This window comes from Histomonas meleagridis (genome assembly GCF_020186115.1).
Source record: "Histomonas meleagridis strain 2922-C6/04-10x chromosome Unknown contig_18, whole genome shotgun sequence".
Taxonomy (NCBI): Eukaryota; Parabasalia; order Tritrichomonadida; family Dientamoebidae; genus Histomonas; species Histomonas meleagridis.
This window is the reverse complement of record NW_027150797.1, coordinates 400,953-421,538: the sequence shown is the minus strand read 5'-3', so window position 1 is coordinate 421,538 and position 20,586 is coordinate 400,953. Positions and strand designations below refer to the sequence as shown.

General features: G+C 28.4%; 5 protein-coding genes across 5 annotated transcripts; 2 read left to right on the top strand and 3 right to left on the bottom strand.

Moving 5' to 3' along the window:
- Nucleotides 1-7,940: 7,940 nt before the first annotated feature.
- GO595_002488 (uncharacterized protein) lies at nucleotides 7,941-8,648 on the bottom strand (the record flags this gene model as incomplete). Its single annotated transcript, XM_067915403.1, has 1 exon — nucleotides 7,941-8,648. One exon carries the CDS (start codon nucleotides 8,646-8,648, stop codon nucleotides 7,941-7,943), a length of 708 nt encoding a protein of 235 aa, XP_067777425.1.
- Nucleotides 8,649-9,232: 584 nt separating this feature from the next.
- GO595_002487 (uncharacterized protein) lies at nucleotides 9,233-9,646 on the bottom strand (the record flags this gene model as incomplete). The annotated part of the gene is made up of 1 exon (XM_067915402.1): nucleotides 9,233-9,646. One exon carries the CDS (start codon nucleotides 9,644-9,646, stop codon nucleotides 9,233-9,235), a length of 414 nt encoding a protein of 137 aa, XP_067777424.1.
- Nucleotides 9,647-12,623: 2,977 nt separating this feature from the next.
- On the top strand, nucleotides 12,624-13,067 carry GO595_002486 (coatomer zeta subunit; the record flags this gene model as incomplete). The annotated part of the gene is made up of 1 exon (XM_067915401.1): nucleotides 12,624-13,067. The coding sequence occupies one exon, from the start codon at nucleotides 12,624-12,626 to the stop codon at nucleotides 13,065-13,067; it is 444 nt and encodes a 147-aa protein (XP_067777423.1).
- Nucleotides 13,068-13,839: 772 nt separating this feature from the next.
- On the bottom strand, nucleotides 13,840-16,170 carry GO595_002485 (Regulator of nonsense transcripts 1; the record flags this gene model as incomplete). The annotated part of the gene is made up of 1 exon (XM_067915399.1): nucleotides 13,840-16,170. The coding sequence occupies one exon, from the start codon at nucleotides 16,168-16,170 to the stop codon at nucleotides 13,840-13,842; it is 2,331 nt and encodes a 776-aa protein (XP_067777422.1).
- Nucleotides 16,171-18,858: 2,688 nt separating this feature from the next.
- Nucleotides 18,859-20,586, top strand: GO595_002484 (CAMK family protein kinase; the record flags this gene model as incomplete). Its single annotated transcript, XM_067915398.1, has 1 exon — nucleotides 18,859-20,586. One exon carries the CDS (start codon nucleotides 18,859-18,861, stop codon nucleotides 20,584-20,586), a length of 1,728 nt encoding a protein of 575 aa, XP_067777421.1.

The window sequence follows — 20,586 nt, the reverse complement described above, 5'->3', positions numbered from 1 at the left end:
CGACATACGCTGAGTGTAATATAGTGTTAATTCATATCTATGAATTATTATGTTAATGTTGATGCAAGTAAAATTAATGGTGTATAATAAGTAATGATATGATTTTGATACAGTGTTACAATGAAATTATATAGAAAATTACGTGTTTACATCTTTTTTAAACCCACGTTAACATCACCCAGTGAAGCGAATGTTCTTAATGATATTTTTGTCTATTGCAATTTTATTGATTGAACCAACTGAATCATCGTGTTGATTTCTTATTTAATTATTTCACTGATTTATGAAACCCGTTTTATAATACACATTCCAAAGAAAACTTTTGATATCAAAATATTCAAAATTAAATTTTTAGTTATTGAATCGTGTTTTTTTTCAATTAATTATTCTTTTCAGTGTAAAATTATTGTCATATAAAAAGAGAATTGAGTGTAATTGTAAAAATCCTCAATCCATGCGCAAATAAATTACCATTCATTAAGAAATTCCAATCCAAAGTCCATAGCATAATCCTCGTCTTCTAATTGTGTGGAGAATTCTGGTGATTCCTCTTCAACGAAATATTTAGGTATATTTTGTGTTTCGTTCATTGTAATTTGTTCTTTTATATTTTCTTGTTGAGTATTATATATATAATTTGGATTTGATAATGAAACTCTTTGTAATTGATTCGAATTTGGTTGATTTATGTTATTTTCTGACTGCGTTTGTGATGGTTGTATATAATTGTTATTTTGGGAATATATTTCATTAAACCTCCGAAGACAACTAAATCGATTGCGAATATTAATCGATGTTCGGCCTGGAAAATATTTCTCCATTAATTTCCATTTAGGACCAATTTCTTTATATTTTATCCTTAAAAATTCATCTTCTTCTGGACTCCACTTTCTTTTTACGGGAATTACTTTCAAGTGATATTGCCATCTTTCACGACATTGGCGTACCGAACGATTTGGCATTCCAGATGCAATTAGACCCCATTCATTTTCCCCGTATTTTTGAACAAGAAATTTAAGTGTCTCATCTTCTTCGCGTGTAAAATGTATTCTTTTGAGTTGCAATTTATCCTGAATTGTCATTCTTGGTGCATAATGATGTGAATTTTATAACCGTTGTTTTTTTCAATGAGTTTCTAAAGGTATTCAATGTGTATTGAATTCTTCACAAATGATTAGCTGGGAAACTTTTTCTGTGTCATTCAAAAGTCGGATTCTTCCCAATTTCAGCGATTATTTAAGGCGGCCAACTAAAGCTGAAACAATAAATTTTCAAATGTTATTTTCTGAATTAAAATGTGTTAAAAAAAATTCATAAGCAAAACAACTACAAGAATAAGTAAAAGTCATGATATCAAATTTTAACTTCAAATGAATGATCAGCTCTATAAAACAAAACAAAATAAAAAAGTAATCAAAAACCAAAGAGCCTTTTAAGTTCCTTTTCAAACACAACACTTTCTACCAAAAAACTTTATATGTTTGGTGATTTTTAATAATTATTTATTTTTTTAAATCATCGAATTTCTTTTATTAGAAGGCACTATCTTTAAGGAAAAATTTTTAAAATTCAAAACATCAGATTGTTTGGCTTTTTCTGAAATTTTCTTCATGAAAAAATGTTCAATAAATGATTTCATAGAAGGTAACAAGCACTTTAATTTTTATTCCACAAAACAAGAAAATCATTTTTTTTTTCAATTCAAATAAAATTTTAAATAATTTTTTAAATTTAAAACAATAGTTATTAAATCTCACACCTTTTTTTAAAACACCACCAAAACCATCTATCATGTGTGACAACTACAACTCTTGAGAGTATGGAATTTTTTTTTCAACAAATTTAACAAAAAGAAAAATAGCCATAAACGTCCTCCCAAATTTGAAAATAATTTTAACGAATTTTAATCAAAATTTTGAGGGGTGTAATAAACTGTTTATTTACATTTATTTATGAAACAAAAATGGATTTATATTACAGACGCAAATGATATAGCTCATGCAAAACCTGCCAACAATTTTTTACGAATTGTACCATTTTCAATAACAAAACTTATTATGGAATGCTTTTTTTCATTCCACATACTTTTTTTAATAATATTTTTGATGGAATAAATAATATCCCATGCAAATTGTGAACTTGGAGAATTTCGTACCACTGGAGCTTTTTTTTTTACGTATAACTTCAGTATTACCATTATTATTTTTTTTTTGTCACTCCAATTTTCAGGGAGTGGTTCATTAATAATTTGAGTTTCTACAATATTTGGAATTAGCACATTATCAACAATTTCCAAAGAATCTAATTTTAAATTTTCAAATTTATTGCAGAAATCTACAATTGTATGTTTACATGGAATATGTATATTTTGATATAATTTGGAGCAAAATTCATACTCTCCACAAGTACAAATCCCCAATAATTTTTGTTCATTACTAGCATTCTTTTTTAATTTATTGATCTATTTAATAAAGTTTTTGCCGTGCCATTCATTTCTTGAATTAAATCTATTCCACAATACATTTTCAACATTCTTTAATTTTTATATAAAAGAACCTTTAAATGGAATTGTCGAATTAATATGACTATGGATCGATTCTAAATAATTAGTAGTGGTAGGACATCCAGGTCTTAACCATTTTGCCCACCTATCAATATTATGTATAAAATCTGGTTTCACACCCAAACCCATTCAAAAATTTTGAAATTTTTCATTATCGAAATTTTTCTGAATTTCCGAATTCAAAATTGTTTGTAATTCATTTTTAATTATATTAGTTATCATTTGAAATTCATGTGTATTGAAAGTATTAATAATTCTTGAGATCCAATTTCCAATCATACTTGCAGAACCAAATTTTTCTATAAAATGGCGATGGCAATATTCAATATTTAAATTATTATTCTCAATAAATTTTTGAATAGCAGAACCAATATCTGCTAAAAAAATATTGTTTATGATAAAACAATTTAAATTGATATTAAAATTTCTACAGCAATTTATCAAATATTTTCATAATCTCCCATAAGAATTTGATGTTTCTGTAGGAGAAATAGACAAACCTATAGGAATTGATTCATTTTATTTATAAAAATAATTAATATTGACAATGTATAAGGCTTTATAGCCTTAAATGAGGCATTTATCATAAAACAACTGTAATTAAGGCTATATAATGTAGAAGCTGCCCAAGTAAAAATCTAAGATAATTTAAAAAACGTAGTCAGTCTCATTAATTTGTACTAATTTTCTTGATGGTATATTTGTTAAATATATAATAATTGAATATTCGAAATTATTTATGATATAATCAATAAAATTTTTTTGTAGATATTTATCATGTTTTCTAATTGATTGTAAAATATTTTGATCCACAAATAAAGATAAAAATTGACTATTAATGTATTGATTAATTTTATGGAATTTTTTACCAATAACAACATAAGGATGTGTTTGAAATAATTTTTTATTTCCAAAAATTTTATTTTCTGGGAAGTTTAATATAAAAACAAAGTTGTTTTCTTGTGTCCAACTAAGTTCATAACCTTTCTTATCCAAAAACATAATGTGTGAAAAAAAAATCATTATTAACAAATAAATGGAATATCAAAGAATTGTGATAATAAAAAACAATTCGATATGAAAAATCACTTTTTTGTGATTTTTTGATTTCACATAAATAATCATTTAGAAGATAATAGAAAAAGGATGCATAATCAACTATCGAATTGTTGGGTAATCCTATAATTTCTTGTAATGCTCTACCCTTATAATATTGTAACGAATTAATAGCTAATTTTGGCATGTGGATTAAATGACACTTTTTCGATAAAATGTCACTTTTTTTAAAAAGTGAAGTGTCGCGAATTTGAATTAATTCGCCAAAAAATTTTCAAATCATAAATTTTCTGTCCATTAAAACTCCCGATTCTGTAAGTGTTTATTACATTCAAATATATGTAATAAATAATAATATGGTTTCACTCATTTAGCATAATACAAAAATATATTTTATATCTTTTATATCACAATTTTGCTAAATTATTACTAATTCCCGAGCAATTCTTCTCTATTTTTCTTCTGTTGTTCATGTAATTCTTTTGTCTGCTTTTCTTGCAACAACATTTTTTCCACGAACTCAATTAATCTCATTTCGTTTTCGGACAATTTTGATCTTAAGTATTTACTATTTGCGGAATAACCCGCTCCGATTCTTCCCAATTCTTCTCGAACTTTTCTTTCAGTTTTTAAGTCTTCGTTTAACTCTTTAATCTTTTTCTCGTAATCGTTAATTTGATTATTTAATTCGTCTTCTCTTTTCGATGTTTCATTTTGTTGTAATGCGATAACTTTTCTTAATTCTTGAATTTTCTTTTTTAGTTTCATAACTTCATTTTCATTTTTATTATCAATGAATTTTAATGCTTCATCAAAACTATTTCCTTTGTAACCAATTAATTTTGATTTCTGTATAATTAATTCGATGTTATTATGATCATTTTCTGACTTTTGTTTATATTTGGTAATAATTTCAATTATATTTTGTTGGATTTCATTTGAAATCGGAAATGAAATTGTTGAGAATTTATTTGTTGTAATTATTCCTAATATTTTACTTATGAATTGTGATGATTCATTAAGTTTATCTTTAAGTGTAATTTTATCATTAAATAAATCTGAAACAATTTCAGGAAGTGAATCAAATTGTTGGCCAATGATTTCATTAATTTGTTTTTGTTCTGTTTTTAATGTTTTCATATATTGAAGAAATTCTTTTATTGATTTTATTTGAATTATATTCATTGCTTCTTCGAAAGCTTTTGATTTTTCATTTATTTCTTTAATATCAGAACTAAAATTCTCATTATCGAAATTAATTTGTAAAATTTCTGATATTAAATTAAGTTTATTATTATTTTGTTTAATAAAATCAATTAAATTTTCGTCATTTTTTATTGGATTTTTAGAGAGTAATTTAAGTGATTTTATTATATTTTCATAATGATTAAGTTGTTCTTGTAATTGGTTTTTAAGTTTATCCTTTTCTTGATTAAGATTTATAATAATATTTTCTTGTTTTGTTGTTTGGCTTTGAAGTAAATTTTCATATTTAAGAAGTTTGTTTTTAAGTTTTTCGTTTTCTTGATTCATATCGTTAATTAATTTTTTGTTTTCATTGTTTTCATTATTTTCTTTATTAAATTTGATTTTAGTTTGTTCTAAATCATTTTTAACTTGAGTTAACTCATTTTGAAGTTCGTTGTTATTTAATGACGAGTTATTTAATGTAAGACTCATTGAACTTATTTCGGATTCGAACTCTTTTTGCTTTCGGATAATATTTAGTTTGAGCTCTTCAATTAACTTCAATTGTTCGCTTTTATTTGTTTGCATTTTGTTTATTTGAAGATTTGTCGATTCGATTTCATTTTTGAGTTGAATTTCATTTTGTTTTAATTGAGAATTTTCGTGCTTAAGTTGTTCATTTGCATTTATCGCATTCTGTAATTCACTTTTCAACTTATTTAATTCTTTGTTAACATTTTCTTTGTCACTTATTTCAGTTTGTAATTTTTCTTTTACATTATTTAATTCTTTGTTAACATTTTCTTTTGTATTTGTTTCATTTTTCATTTCTTCTTTCAAATCATTTAATTCTTTAGTAATGTTTTCCTTTTCACTTTGTGTAGTTTCTAATTCATTCTTCAAATTATTTAATTCTTTAGTAATGTTTTCCTTTTTTCTAATTTCATTTTGAAAATCTTCTTTCAAATTATTAAATTTATTTTGCAGAATATTTAAATCATTTAAAAGCTTTGAATTATTTGCTTTTAGTTCTTCATTTTCTTTTGTTATATTTTGAATTTCATTTTGTGTTTGATTAATATTTTTTTGATTTTTTTCCAAATCATTTGTAAGTTGATTAATAATTTGTGTTTTTGATTGCTCATTCGAATTTACTTTTTGAAGATTTTCTTTAAGTTTTTCGATTTCTTCTGTTAAAGAATTATTACGTAATGAATGATCATTTATTTCTTGTTTTAATATTTCGATTTTATTTTTATAATTATTTTGAGTTTCTTCAACTTCAATTTTTTCCTTTGTAATTGTTTCAAGTTTAACTTTAAGGTTTTCATTGATTGAATTAATTCTTTTGATTTCTTTATCATATGTATTAATTCTTTCGCTTTGTTCTTCGTTTTGTTGTTGTAAGTCATCTTTTTCTTTTATGATTTTTTTGATTAATAAATTTCGTTTTTGTATTTCACTTTTTACATTTAAAATTTTTGATTTTAATTTTGTATTTTCTGTTGCATTTTCTTTTGTTATATTATCAATTTTATCATTTGTTATTGTTAAATCGTTTTCAAGTGATTTTATTTTTATATTTGATTCATTTAATTCATTTTTTAATGTTTTTATTTCATTTACTTTTTGTTTCATATTCTCTAAAAGAGAATTTGTTTCTTTTTGGTTATTTTCGAATTCGATTTTGATTTTATCATTTTGTAGTTCATATTTTTTTATTGTTTCATCTTTTATTTCAAGTGAATATTTCATTTCTTGTAATTCTTTAATGAAATTTTCTTTTTCATTTTTTGTTTTTTCTAATTCGTTTTGTAAATTTAATATTTTTTGTGAATTATCATTTAACATTTTCTCATTTTCATTTTTAACCTGCTCAAATGAATTTGTTTTCTCTTTTAAATGATTTTTTAATTTGTTGTTTTCGGATATTAAATCAAAATTTGTCTTTTCGAAATTTGATTTTTGTTCCATTAAAGTTTTTGTTTGTTGTGTCATTTGCTTTTGTTTTTCGAAATTATTTTCTAATTGATTTTGAAGCATTTTAATTTTGTTTTTGTTAGTTTGTTGCTTCAAATTATATTTTTCGATTGTTTTGTTAAATTCATTAAATTTTTGTGGAATTATTTCATTTTCATAATAATTTTTGACGTTTTCAATTGCTTCTTCTTTTTGTTGGATTTGTTTTTGAAGCTTTGAAATTACATTCGAGTGTTCGATTATTTTAAGTTGGGATTTGTTCTTTAGTTCAGATAAACAATTCATCATTTTAGAAATCAAATATTTAACATTTTCCCTTGCAAGAGACATGTCATCCGAAATGAATTCGATGTTGCGATGAAGACTTGTTAAGTCAACTCTTTGAAAAACATGATGAAATGTAGATGAATTTGGATCTTCATCAACTCCAAGTTTAGTAAATTGAGAAACAAGGGCATGAAGATTAGTGTTTTCTTTCTTAAGTGATTCTGCTTCACTTCGAAGTGTTTCTAATTGCTCTGAAAGTAATTTTGATTGATGAAATTGTATCATTTCATTTGTAGTTTGTGAGTTAGAAAGCGCGAGTATCTTTTTACCCACGTTTTTAAGCAATTCTACTTTGCCAGAATCAAATATATTTTCATATATTGACAATTTTTGAATTAATGTATCAATAAATGCTTCACGATCATCATGGCTAATTTTTAAAAATATTTCATCAATTCTCTTTGTAATAAGCTGGCCTGATATTTTATTTTGTAACATTTGATAAACGATCTTATCATTTGTGATTTGTTGCAAAATGTTTTGAAGAGATTGAATGAAAACTTTTTTCCTTTTATTGTAGAGCTTTGTAATGATCAAAGAAGAATTTTGTTCTTCACTGTTTTCTAGTTTTTTGCTTGTTTTCATTTCAATTTTAAACGAATTAATAAACGTGCATCATATAAATTTATATAATTAAAACAGCAACTACAAAGCTTTATTATCATTTACTTGTTATTCATTTGAGCGCCAATCCCAAGGCAATATCTATTCTGTTATATGTTTAAATTTCAATTTTTTTTAAATGCAATATGTTTAAATCGGAAAAACTAAATTTTACATTACAATTACCGTGAAAAAAATTTTCGAATTACATAATAAACATATTTTATTCTTTATAATCCTTGATTTCTTTTTGTAGAAGAGAAACCTTCAGCTCGTTCATTACGCTTTGATGCTTTTCTATTGATTCTGTTATTTTATCTTCGACTTCTTCTGTAGCTTTTTCAACTCTTTTAATTTGTGCCTTTAATTTTGCTACACGACTTTCATACGAAACCTTTTGCGACTCTTCTTCGAGTGCTCTTTGTTCTTTCAAATTCTTTACTTTTGCCGATAATTTGTGGTTTGCAATTTTGTATTTTTTTATTTTTTCTTCCAATATTTTGATTTTTTTCTCTTGCTTCTCAAGAACTTCTGGTCCATCCAAAGCCATTAATCGCTTAAGTTCGCTTTTGGCTTCATTTAAAGTGATCTGTTGCTGAAGTTGAAGTTCTTGAAGTCGAATTCGTTCTTGATATAAGATTTTTGATTCTTCTTGAAGTTCTTGACGCTGAGCTGCATTATCGGAAGATAAAAGAGAATTGAGTTGAGTCCGTTGGCGCTGCACTTGGTTTTCAATTGCTTTATATTCTTTGTCTAACTGTGTTAATAATTGTGGATTGACATTAGCTATTCGAGTAGATCGTTTGCTCTGAATTTCTAATCGTGCAATCTTTGCTTTTAATTGAGTTCTTTCATCAAGTAATTTTTGCTTTTCAAGTTTGAGTTCGATGATATCTTCTTTTGTAATTGGACGTTTTTGAGATACAGACATTGCTAAATTTGTTCTATTAAAGTTTCTAGATTTACTTCGTCTGCTTGAAATTTGTGGAGAGTCATACATATCCTGGGAAAAATTCATTTTAATCCTAAAAAAATACGTTAATACTCTCTCACGAAACTTGAAACACATTTTTTAAAAAAATTAATCAATGTTTTATCCATACAAAATAACTTACATCACTCCAACTAATAATATTTTACTTAGTAAAAAATATTGATTTGTCATTATATTCATGATCATATAGAATTTATTTAATTGAAAGGATAAACCAGCAAAAACAAATTCTTGTTTGCAATTTATAATTAGATTGACTTATTAAATTAATGATTTCAATAAATCAATTTCGCTGAAACATTATTTTGCAAACTCTATATAATATTCACCACAAATTTTATCTGTTAGGTAATCTGCATATTTTAATTTAATGTTTTTACAACCCATAATTGTCAAATTTTTTTTTTTTATGTTTATTATACAATTTCATGCTATTTTCACCATATGTTCCATGAACAAGTCAATTTAATGGAAAGTATCGCAAAATCCAGATTTCAGGAAAAAAACATTTGAAGAATTAATTATTCAGTATAATTTATTATAGTCTTTCCAAAACAAAGAAACTTGTTGTTAGGATTATTCTCAAGCATGAGAACTATTTTTTTCATTTCGTCTGAATCGCTTAAATCAATTTTCTTTCCTGGTTTAACATCAATCTCTACATCTTCCTCATCAACACTAATTTTTAGCTTAATAGATTTCGGTGTTGGGCAGTATTTTGTGATCTCGTTTGGAACTTGCTCAATTTGAAAACCAGATAATTTGACTTTATCTGAAAATTTGTAAATAACATTTGTGTACTTGTTAAAGCTCTTAGTGCTAATGATTCGAATATCGTTTATATCAAAGTCATCTGGAAATGGTGAAGAATATGCAATATCATCTTCTTGAGGAACAGATGAATCAAGTACGACTTTATAGAACTTTCTGTTCATACTCTTTTTCGTAATGTTGTATTTTTCAAGCTCTTTAAGATATAGTTTTGCTTGATCTTTATTAATTGATTCTTTAATAGAACTAATATTTCGCAAAATTGTATTTAATGCTTGTATTGCAGTTATGTTTAGATGTGGAGTTTGCTCAATTAATTTTTTTGATTGTGTTCTGAAGAAGAAAACATTGAGCAGAAACATCTTGACACTTTTCAAATACGTTAAATTCAAAATCAAAAAAATTGAAATTCTCCAAAATAAAGAACCTTTATATCCACTATTTATATACATTCAATTACAAAATACTAATCATTAACTATGTATTCTTCAAGCTCCTTTTGAACATATTTATATTAATTGATTTAGATCAATCTAAGTAAGATTTTATCCAAAGTGTTTTCGCTTACTCAAAGATTTAAAACCAAAATTAATATAAGTTGATAATTCTTTTACACTTGGTTTTTGTACGTTGCTTGTGTTTTACACTTTATCTTTAATTCCGAATTCCAACAAAAATTAATGTCATTATTCACAAAATATAATTCAGATCAAAATGAGTTTATTATAAATCCCAATTAAAAAAGAAAATATTCCATAAATGGATCGTTTTCATTGTTCATAAATGTATCAAATTTAAAATCTTCCATTTGTTTACAATACAATTCGATTTCTGTTTCGATTGGATTAGTTTTTGATCTGTTGTTTAATTTTGGACTTTCTTGTATATAATTTTTGACTATTTTTTCCTGAGTAAATTGTATTTGATTCATATTAATATTAATATTATTTTTCTTTCCAATATTTTGGAATTTTTTCATCCACCGTGATTTCACTTGAATATCTGTTCTCCCAGGAAGATATTTTGATATTTTTGTCCATTTAAACCCAAGTTCCTTCACCATATGATATAATAAAATGTCTTCTTCTGGTTTCCAAGGTTCTTTTGCTGTGTCACTACATATATAATGTTTCCATCTTTCTCTGCATTGTCTAGGATTTCGATTTGGCATTTTATCAGCAACTTTTTTCCATTGACCTTCTCCATACTCTGCTACAAGAGCTCGTAACTTAGAATCTTCATGCGGCAAAAATTTCACACGAACTCTTTTCATTGGTAAAGGATAACTTGAGTTTATAAATTAATGTGATATAAAACTTTGGAGTTGCTTTATTGAACAGTTTTCATAACTTTAAATATAGAAATAAAAAGTTTTTCAGAAACTTTTTGTTCCCAATGTTTTCGATGTTCAAACCTTATATATTGAATCGTATATTTTGAATTAGTTTATAAAAAACCAATACTTCATCAAACTAAACTCAACAACTTTTATTACAAATTCTTCGAATACATTTATGCTAGAAAATATATTAGACCAAAATATCGATTTTTATGTATTGTTGAAGGTTTTTATATTTTGTAGATAAAATGATTTAATTACAAAAAACACCCAAAAAATGAAAATTAAAATTGAATTCAAACCGATTTTTATATTCAAAATATATCTATCGTTTATAGAAAATTCTATCGGACAAATCACTAGCTTATGGATGAAAATGTCCTCAATATGGCGTCTGGAATGTGGATTGTTTCCTTCAGTGGGTGCAAAACAATTTTATCAGATAATTCATTAGGTTTCACTTGATGCGTTTGGGTAATGAATTTCTCTGCTTGGATTTCGTTTGGATTTCTCCACGTTTTCTTTCGCCAATCCATTATGCTCTGGGATCGAGCAACGTTTGGTGATGGATCTGTGCAAATTTCCTGATGTTGCATAAGCATAATTTGTCTCTCGGCTTCGAGAAGATCGATCTTGGAACGAGTCTTCGATTTGGCAAGCAAGAGATTGGTAACTTCTTGTGTCATGGAAAGAACTTGGAAATATGTTAATTCGTTTGGAAATCTAAAATCTGTAATTTTGCATAGAACACGTCCTTCCCCCCAAAAGTCGACCACCCTGCGGATAGTAAAGTATAACTCAGGATTGATTTTACCTGTTTCGAGTGATTCAATTATTGGAATTATGTTTGATTTATAATTTAATACAATAGTATTTTGTTTGGAACCCCCAGTTATGGTGAAATTTTCATTAAAAAAATTTACAGAAAATCCAAAGGGATAATTTTCAAATAGATTTGATGGTGGTGATAATAAGTCAAACCTATCATTTTTCATATTTGACATGAAAAATGCAATACTAGCATTATATTCTTTTAAGTACGCCTGTGAAACTTGATTTTTTGGAATTGGCTGATGGAAATAACTTGATGCAAGTGCATTTTCATGTAATTGTTCATAAGTAGATTTGTTGTCATTATGTAAATTGTTGGTTTGATTGGTTTTATTTAATTTTGGGTTTGGAAGAAAAAATTTTACTTGATTTTCCTCCATATCTGAAATGTGATGTGAAATTGGAGCTAGATCAAAATGAATTTTTTACTTAGTGTATAATCGAAAGGATTGATTAGCTATACATTGTTTATTTTCTTTTTTTGTAATGTTTTTAATCAGAACTCAAAGTTAAAGCTTTAATAAAATTTAATATTAAAAATTGTTGAATTTTTCATTTACATAAGATTTTTAGGTGCATGTGAAATAGCTGTAAAATGTTGTTTAGATTTTTTTAAATCCAGTTTTAATAAAACATAATGTATTCTTTCAAAGCAATATTCGAAAATCACTTTTTTTAATAATTAAAATTTATTCTCTCCTCACGAAAAATTTCCTCCAATTTTTACAAGTTTATCCTTTATACGAATTAATTGAAAGAAACTGAAATCAGTTAGAATACATTGAACTTTTTTATTATCCCTGCACAACAAGCTCGTTGTAAGAGGAACGATCAAATTTTGATGAAAAAGTGATAAACGAACAGTTATTCACTTTTTAACGGTTTTCGATGGTTAACAAGCCAAATAATGTGTCACTTTTGTGGCATTGCCCAAAATGGGTTGGGATGATTTGACAAAAGTATCCTCAATTATGTTTTTTACCAGGAACACCAAAATTGCTTCGCACTACTATGACTCGTTGATAAGCGAGGCGAAGAGAAGCGATTTTGAATCTGCAATAATGGAAAAAGTTCAAGAGAACGAAATGTCAGAAGTTTTCACATACGAAGATTTCATAGTTTCTTTTAAGCAAAACGAAGATATTGTGATATGTTTGATTGGAAGTCTTAAAACAAATGAACTGATATTTGAAGCTTTGTTAGATACAATCTCTGCTGCTATGAACCTAGTTTACAAGATTCCAGACTCTAACTCTGTGATACAACAAATTGAGTACTTATACTTCATTATAGATGAAACAATTGACCAAGGATTTGTTTTTGAGGGTGATCCAAACGTTGTTGCATCTCGAGTTCTCCTTAAAGGTGACAACTCTTTCACAGGAAAGGGAATCAGCTATGTTTCAAAGTTTTAATAAATTTAATGAATTTTGCTTTTTTTTTTTTTAATTCATACTTGACAAACATATTATCTTTTGAAATTATATATCATTTTTTATCAAAAAACATCACAAATTAATAGTATTAAATCAGATTTTAAAGAAGTAATTCAAAGACATCCAGACTTCAGGAATAATGGCAAGATATTTTTAGGAATATTTGAATCAATTAAAATTCGTGCAATCATCATCTCAATTAAATAATATGATTGTTGCGATAAATTTTACTCATATTATCATAAAAGATATATCTTATTATAAATTCAGTTTTGTTTACTGGTTTAATGGTTACTTCTTTAAAAGGAATTGATTTTAATGTTAAGAATAATGCTTAAAGAAATTGCAGTCTATGTTGATATCTCAAAATAAATGAATGGATGAAAAATGTTCTAATGTAACTCCAAGTTCCACAATATCAAATAATAAAGATATCGAAATTGAAGATAAATTTATATTGAATACAGCAAATGATATAATATTTTTAACATACATTTTAATTAAAATGTATATCAAATACAATAAATTTTAAAAATGATAAATTACATATCAATAATCTTTTTCAATTTAGAAGCAGAGTTTAAACTCCAATGGTTGAAAATAATCTGGAGATTTTCCATGGAAATTGTCCAATTTGTTTTCTACTCCATAAATTTTATATTGTAGTGAGTACACACGTTCCAGAGTTGAAAAGTACTTCACTTGAAGCATTAACTTAATCATAGAATAATTCACACCATTTATTGTTTATTCATTCGTCCTCTTCTTCTTCGTAATTCTCTTTCGAGCTTGTGTAAGTCGGTGTGAAAGTTGAAGGCGTCAAACTGTTGATTTTTCCCTCAACGAATACATTTATTGATTTACAGTACTCTATGTACTTGCACCACAGCGGGTTATCCGAGTATGTGTTCGCACACCCAATCACAATGAGCCCGTATTTGGCCCTTGTCAACGAAACGCAAAGTCTTCTTTTATCCCTTAAGAAGCCAATATCTTTAGCATCGTTAGCTCTGACGTTGCTTAATATGATGAAATTCTTTTCGTGCCCTTGAAATGCATCAACTGATGCAATCTCAAGATCATCAAAAAATTTAGGATCATTAATAGAACACATCATTGGTAATGTCTCCATAAGATATGCTTGCTGCCCTGCATATGGAGTGATAATACCAATCTCTGTGGCTTTGACGCCACTTTTCCACATTAAATCAAGCAAAACCGATACACAACCGCCTTCGTGACGGTTAACATATGACAAACCGTTCTCATAAATTTCTTCTTGAGAATTCACGTTCCAGAAAAACATTGGAACTTCAGGATTAGGCCACTTAAGGAACGAGTTGGGCCAGGTTCTTTCTTTTGCAGTAATACCGTTTTCAAGAAGATTAGCATAAAATGCTTGGGATGAAAAGGCTGCAATTCCTGGATGCATTCGGTATTGGTAACGAAGAACTAATGGATAGACACCTTGAAGAATGAGTCTTTGCATTATTGGCATATCATATCTTGCACGCTTACATTGGGGAGATAAAACTATTGGACCTAGTTGTTTGTGGTCGCCAACAAGGATTACTTTTTGAGCTCCATAAACTAGTGGTATCAAGATATCAGGATCAACACATTGTCCAGCTTCATCGAAAATTACAGCACTGAACTTACCTGCTCCTGAAAGCCTTGCGCCTCCAGCACTTGCACATGTTGTACAAACAACATCACAATTTGCCACAACCTTAATTTCATTTTTCGTCATTTGACTAGGTGTTTCAGGATTTCCAAACCTTCCAATAGCCAAGTTTTTCGTTGTATATTGCTTGATTTCACTATCAACTTGTTCACGAGCTGATGATAACACACGACAAACTTGAAGACCTGTTTGTGCAACTCGTAAAGTAAGGAAGTCCGTTGCCACATTTGATTGTGTGCAAAGAAGAACTGGTTTTATTCCAGCTTGAACGAGAGAATAAGCAAGAACGGCTATTACGGTTGTCTTACCGGTTCCCGGGGGGCCCTGAATCAAAGAAAACCGTCGCGAAAGTGCCACCGATGCGCACTTCATTTGTGAATTGTTCAGTTCGGGGAAACCGTTTTTCGGTTGGACAAGGGGTATCCTCTTTGCTTTTTGGTTGATTTCCTTAAAGTTTTCAACATTACCAAGAATTACGTTTGCAATAAATGAATTCATGCACCTCTTTTTGTCCTTGAAGATTTGTAATGCATCCAATTGCCGCTTGAATGGAATTTCATTGAACAATATTGAAATCGTAACATTCTTACCCATATTCTTTATCATTGATTGGGATTGGAATTGAATGGTGACTTTCCTGGTCTTTGTGATTTCATTGACAATCGCAGTTTCTGTGACATTTTCACATGAAACTCCAAGAGATATACCTAAACTTAGTAAGCGATATAAGGTTGGAGTAGCAGTGAAGTAGCATATTGTATCACTTTCCCATTTTAATGATATTCCTGAAAATTTCTGTGAATTTTCAAGTTGTCGTGATTCTTCTTTCTCTGTTTCGATGAATGGTTTCATGATTTCGTAAAATTCTTCCCTAGATTCGTACTGTATCTTGGCTTGGAGTAATGTTGAATTATTTCTTTGAATTTTATCATTCGTTTCTCCAAGTTTTTCCCTTATGGCATCAGAAACAGCCATTACCCTATTCATTGGTATTTTTGTATATTCCTCTGGCGTCGGGATTTTAAGAATAGTATTAACATAGCCACCAGAAATAATTGATGTAAAAGTTTCAGTATCAACATTTCTTTCAGTAAGTGTAGAGTCAAATCTGCATGGATGTCGACATGAAATGTAAATTTGTTTACGATCTTTTGTAAACAAAAATCCTAAATTAAATATATTTGTTGAACCACAAACAAAACATTGTAAAGGGATGTTTCTGAACTTGTTTGACTCTGGGAGAACAATTTGATCATATTTCATCGTCTTAAGATGATGAACAATATGACTAGATTTTGTTTGGCCCTTCCCATTGCAAAAGTAAAGGCCTGTTTTTGCGCACTGCGCAAGACAACTTTCGTTAGTACAGCCACAATATTCGCACTTTGGTGTTGACATAAGTCAAGAAATATGGCTATTCGGAACCCAACTTTTGAATTAAGTTCGTCCGTTAAACGATTCGTTTTTTCGTGGAAACCAGGGCCACCCCAACTGAAACTGGCGCCCCCCAAACTTCTTGAAATAAATAAATAAAAGCTTTAGTAGAAAAAAGCAAAACAAATTTATTATGTTATAGAAAAAAGTTGTTTCTTTTTTTGGAAACTGAATAATGTGATATAAAAATTCTCAATAATTACAGATTGTGTTAAATCACAAAATATAATTTTTTCTATAACAAAAATATTTTACATAAGTCAACAATATTTGTTTAGTTGGAAGTAAAGTCTATTTTCGATGATATTCTTTTCAAATTTAATTTTTTTTTTTATTTCGTGAATAATATAGATCTTGCAGGGAAGACAAGTACACTTATGGAAATGAATTTGTTGTATATTTCCACCAATTTCGAAGATTTTTTTGTGAATGAAATTTTTTTATCAAATCTGTGAAAAAAAGTGCTTCAGTGAGCAATAAGTAAAATATTAAAAAAGTTGCTAAAATATAGAAAATCTTGTATCACCTCACAAATAACCTACATATTATTGTTTGTTTTAATATTCTTACTAAGTTACACACGCCACTCATATCATTACAAAGTTGGTGGATTAGGATTATCAAAATCTTTTACCACATTAAAAGGAAAAAATGATATTTCAAATGCACAATCACAAATTCTAACACACACATGTACTATTTCTTCCACGCAAGTCAAGTCAAAAATATTTGTTGAAATTAATACAATAATTCAATCAGTTCAACATGAAAATATTATTTCACAATCAGGCAAACAAATTTTGAATTACACAATAACAAATGTAACAACTCATGTGCTTTTTGATACATGTACATCATCAAATACATATTTAAATTCTTTTACTTCATCTCCATCATTAGTTCAATCGAGCATATTCAACTCTTCGTTTATAGATACAATTTTTTTTAAAAATGTATCGACATCATCAATTACATCGATTTCGACATATTTCTCTTTAATCACTCAAATAAATGTATATTCTCAAACATTGTCTTTAATTTCTGTTGAATCAGAAACAAAAATTTTAACTTATGTTGATACTATATCAAATTCAATGATGTATTCTTCTACAAAAATATTGTCAAATACATTAACTCAATCACTTAGTTGTACATATACTTTATCGTACACACAATCAGTAACTTTCAAATATATGTTACAGACAACTTATTCTAAAACAGAAGTTTCATCCATAACATGGACCAGTCATATACATTAATTCCATCACACACAGTTTCAATGACTATTTCATCTACTCTAACATATGTCTTTGTTCCAACCATTTTATTATTGAAGTTTTCTGGAATCAAGCCACTTATATTTGATCAACAAAGTACATGGAAAGTTATTAGTACATTTATCAGTGTGTATGTAAGTACATTAACAGCATCCAAAACATTCTCTCAAACAAACACTCAATCGCAAACACATGTGGCTTATACAACTAGATCAATTACAAGATCATATATTTCTTCATTAACTCGATCACAAACAAAAACAATAACCCAAACAAGTACAAAAACTCCAATTAATACATTAACTCAATCAAATACGCAAAAAATTACGTCAGTAACTTCTCACATAGCCACGAATACATTATCCTTAACATATACGCCAATAAATACAATATCATTAACAGAAACAAATCAACAGTCAAATAGTTTTACTGCGTCTTATATCAAAACACTTTCAATTAGAAAAACATTATCTAAATCATTAACTAATCATTGTCATTAACACAGTCTATAACAAATGTTCAATCAAATACATCAATCACTAACAAATACATATTCATATGGTATAACACCATCATTAACAACTACAGAATCCTTAACAAAAACACAGTCACAATCATTAAAGATTGATATTTCATATTCTTATTTAAATATAACAATAAAAGCAGAAACAATAACATTAATAAATATTCCAAAGTTAATACATTCAAATATAACTTCAAATTCATTAACTTTATCGCAAACATTAACATATATTTTTGATTTATTATATCAAAACATACAAAATAAATTTGAAAATTCTCTTTCACAATCACCAAAAACATATGCTGATGCACAAAATAAAGAAATTTATATCATTACTTATGACCAACAAATTATATTCCATTTTCAAATCGGAATTGTATATGTAATCATTGCAATAACTATTGTAATTGTTATTAGAATTTATTTCACATTTAGAAATAATTGCATTTACAAAGCAAATAGAGGTGGAAATATGTTTGTTGATGCTGAAGAGCCATTTGTTGATGACTTTAAAGAACAAAAGTTTGACCCACTGTTATAATAATCAAATATTCCTTTAGTAAAGTAAAAAATCTTGAAATTGTTTTTTGAATCATTTGAAGTTGTGATAAAACGATCGAATTCAATTCAAATTTTCTTTTAAAAAAGTTCATTACACCTTTGATTCATATAAACAAATTGAAGAAATTTTAATAAATTGTTCTATTTACCAATTTTGATGTCACCAAAAGTATTATCTTATTTATCAAAATATCCAAAAATAATCAAGGAAAAGTTTTACAAAAATTGTTCTGTGGTATAAAGTTGACAAATAATTTGAATGAAAATAATTTTGTCAACAATTGGTTCAAAATGTCTGTGAACCTTGCAAGCCTGATTGGAAGGACATTGACGATTGAAGGCATCACTGTTATTGTCAAAGAAAAGATTGGGGAAGGTGGATATGCATGGGTGTTTCGTGTTGAAGATTCTCAAGGAAATCAATATGCACTTAAGTTTGTGAATTGCCTCACTTCAGATAGGTATCAACAATTTTGCCAAGAAGCCAAAATACTTAAATCAATCCCTCCAAATCCTAATATTGTTAAGCTTTATGGTGCTGACTTAAATCCAAAAACACTTATAATCATGCTTCTTTATGAATATTGCCCAGCTACGGCAATTGGTATTCTTTCAAAGAGGGAGATGACTCGTGAAGAGATATTGATATTCTTTACAGCTTGTGCTGAAGCAACAGCATTTTTACATTCGCAAAATCCACCAATCATTCATCGTGACCTCAAACCAGAGAACCTCCTTGTAGCGACTGACGGAACTCCAAAGCTGAGCGATTTCGGAAGCGCAACAACAACAATATACAAAATCAAAAATGTAAATGAAATAAACGCTGCCAGCGAAGACATTGAAAGAAATACAACGCAAAATTACAGGTCTCCGGAGATGATTGACCTTTACAAAAGAGTTGAAATCGGAACTCCAGCTGATGTATGGGCTTTAGGTTGTACTCTTTATAAGCTCATATATCGAGTCGACCTTTATAAGCCAGAAGAAAGGCTTCCAATTCTTCAAGGTAAGCTTCGTCTACCAAAAGATGCTGATGAATCATTTGCAATGTTAATTTCTCAATGTATCCAAGTTGATCCTGCCAAGAGGCCTACTGCTGCAGCAATTGCTGGAACAGCTAAAATGCTCCGTGGGCCGAAAGACAAAATCGAAATTCCAAAACAACCACCAAAAACCGCCGAAACCGTCAAGGGCACCCCAAAGCCAAAAGCTCAAAACAAAGAAGAATCAGGAAATTGGAGTTGGCTTAATCCTATCAACTATGTCAAGGAGCAATATCGATCTATTTCATCCACAGGAATTATTCAATGGGCAATCAAGTCTACATTTGCATCAAATGATCCACCTGAAACTAAATATGTTAGACGCGTAATTCTTGCTAGCATACGTCGAACCGAGATGTCGGGAATGGCTTTGATTGACTTTATTCTCACACAACGTCCTTGGAAAGATGATATTCGAATTGCAGCAAAATCACTTTATTTGATTTTACTTTTACTCCAATATGAGACATCACTTGTCTCGTTCACGCCCATTACGGTAAGCACTGACAAAATCATGGCATATTATTCCAATCGACCAGATGTCAAAAATAAGATAATGATTGAAGTTGTTACACAACTGGGCACTATTCTTCGTACTAAGGTTATGCTTCATGCAGCTCATGAAGAACTCGAAGGAAACTTATCACATGGCGACAAAATTCTTTCCGAAAACGTTGAAAATGACTTATCACGTTATTTGGCCACAATTAATATCTCTGGAGCAAAGCTTATTCAAACGATTCGTGCGTCCAATGACTTCTGCGTTGCCGTGCTTAGCCAGCCAGCAATCGAAGAGGTGTCAAACGCGGTTAAACTTCTTCAGTGCATCAAACGTGATGCCGGCTCTGAAAAAGTTCTCGAAAACGGTAAAAAAGTGCTAAATGCGGCAAAGAAAATACCCTATCTGCAAACGGCCGTGGAGTTCCCAGAAGAAGGTAAAGTTGAGCCGCCATTCCCAAGATTCGTCGCATAA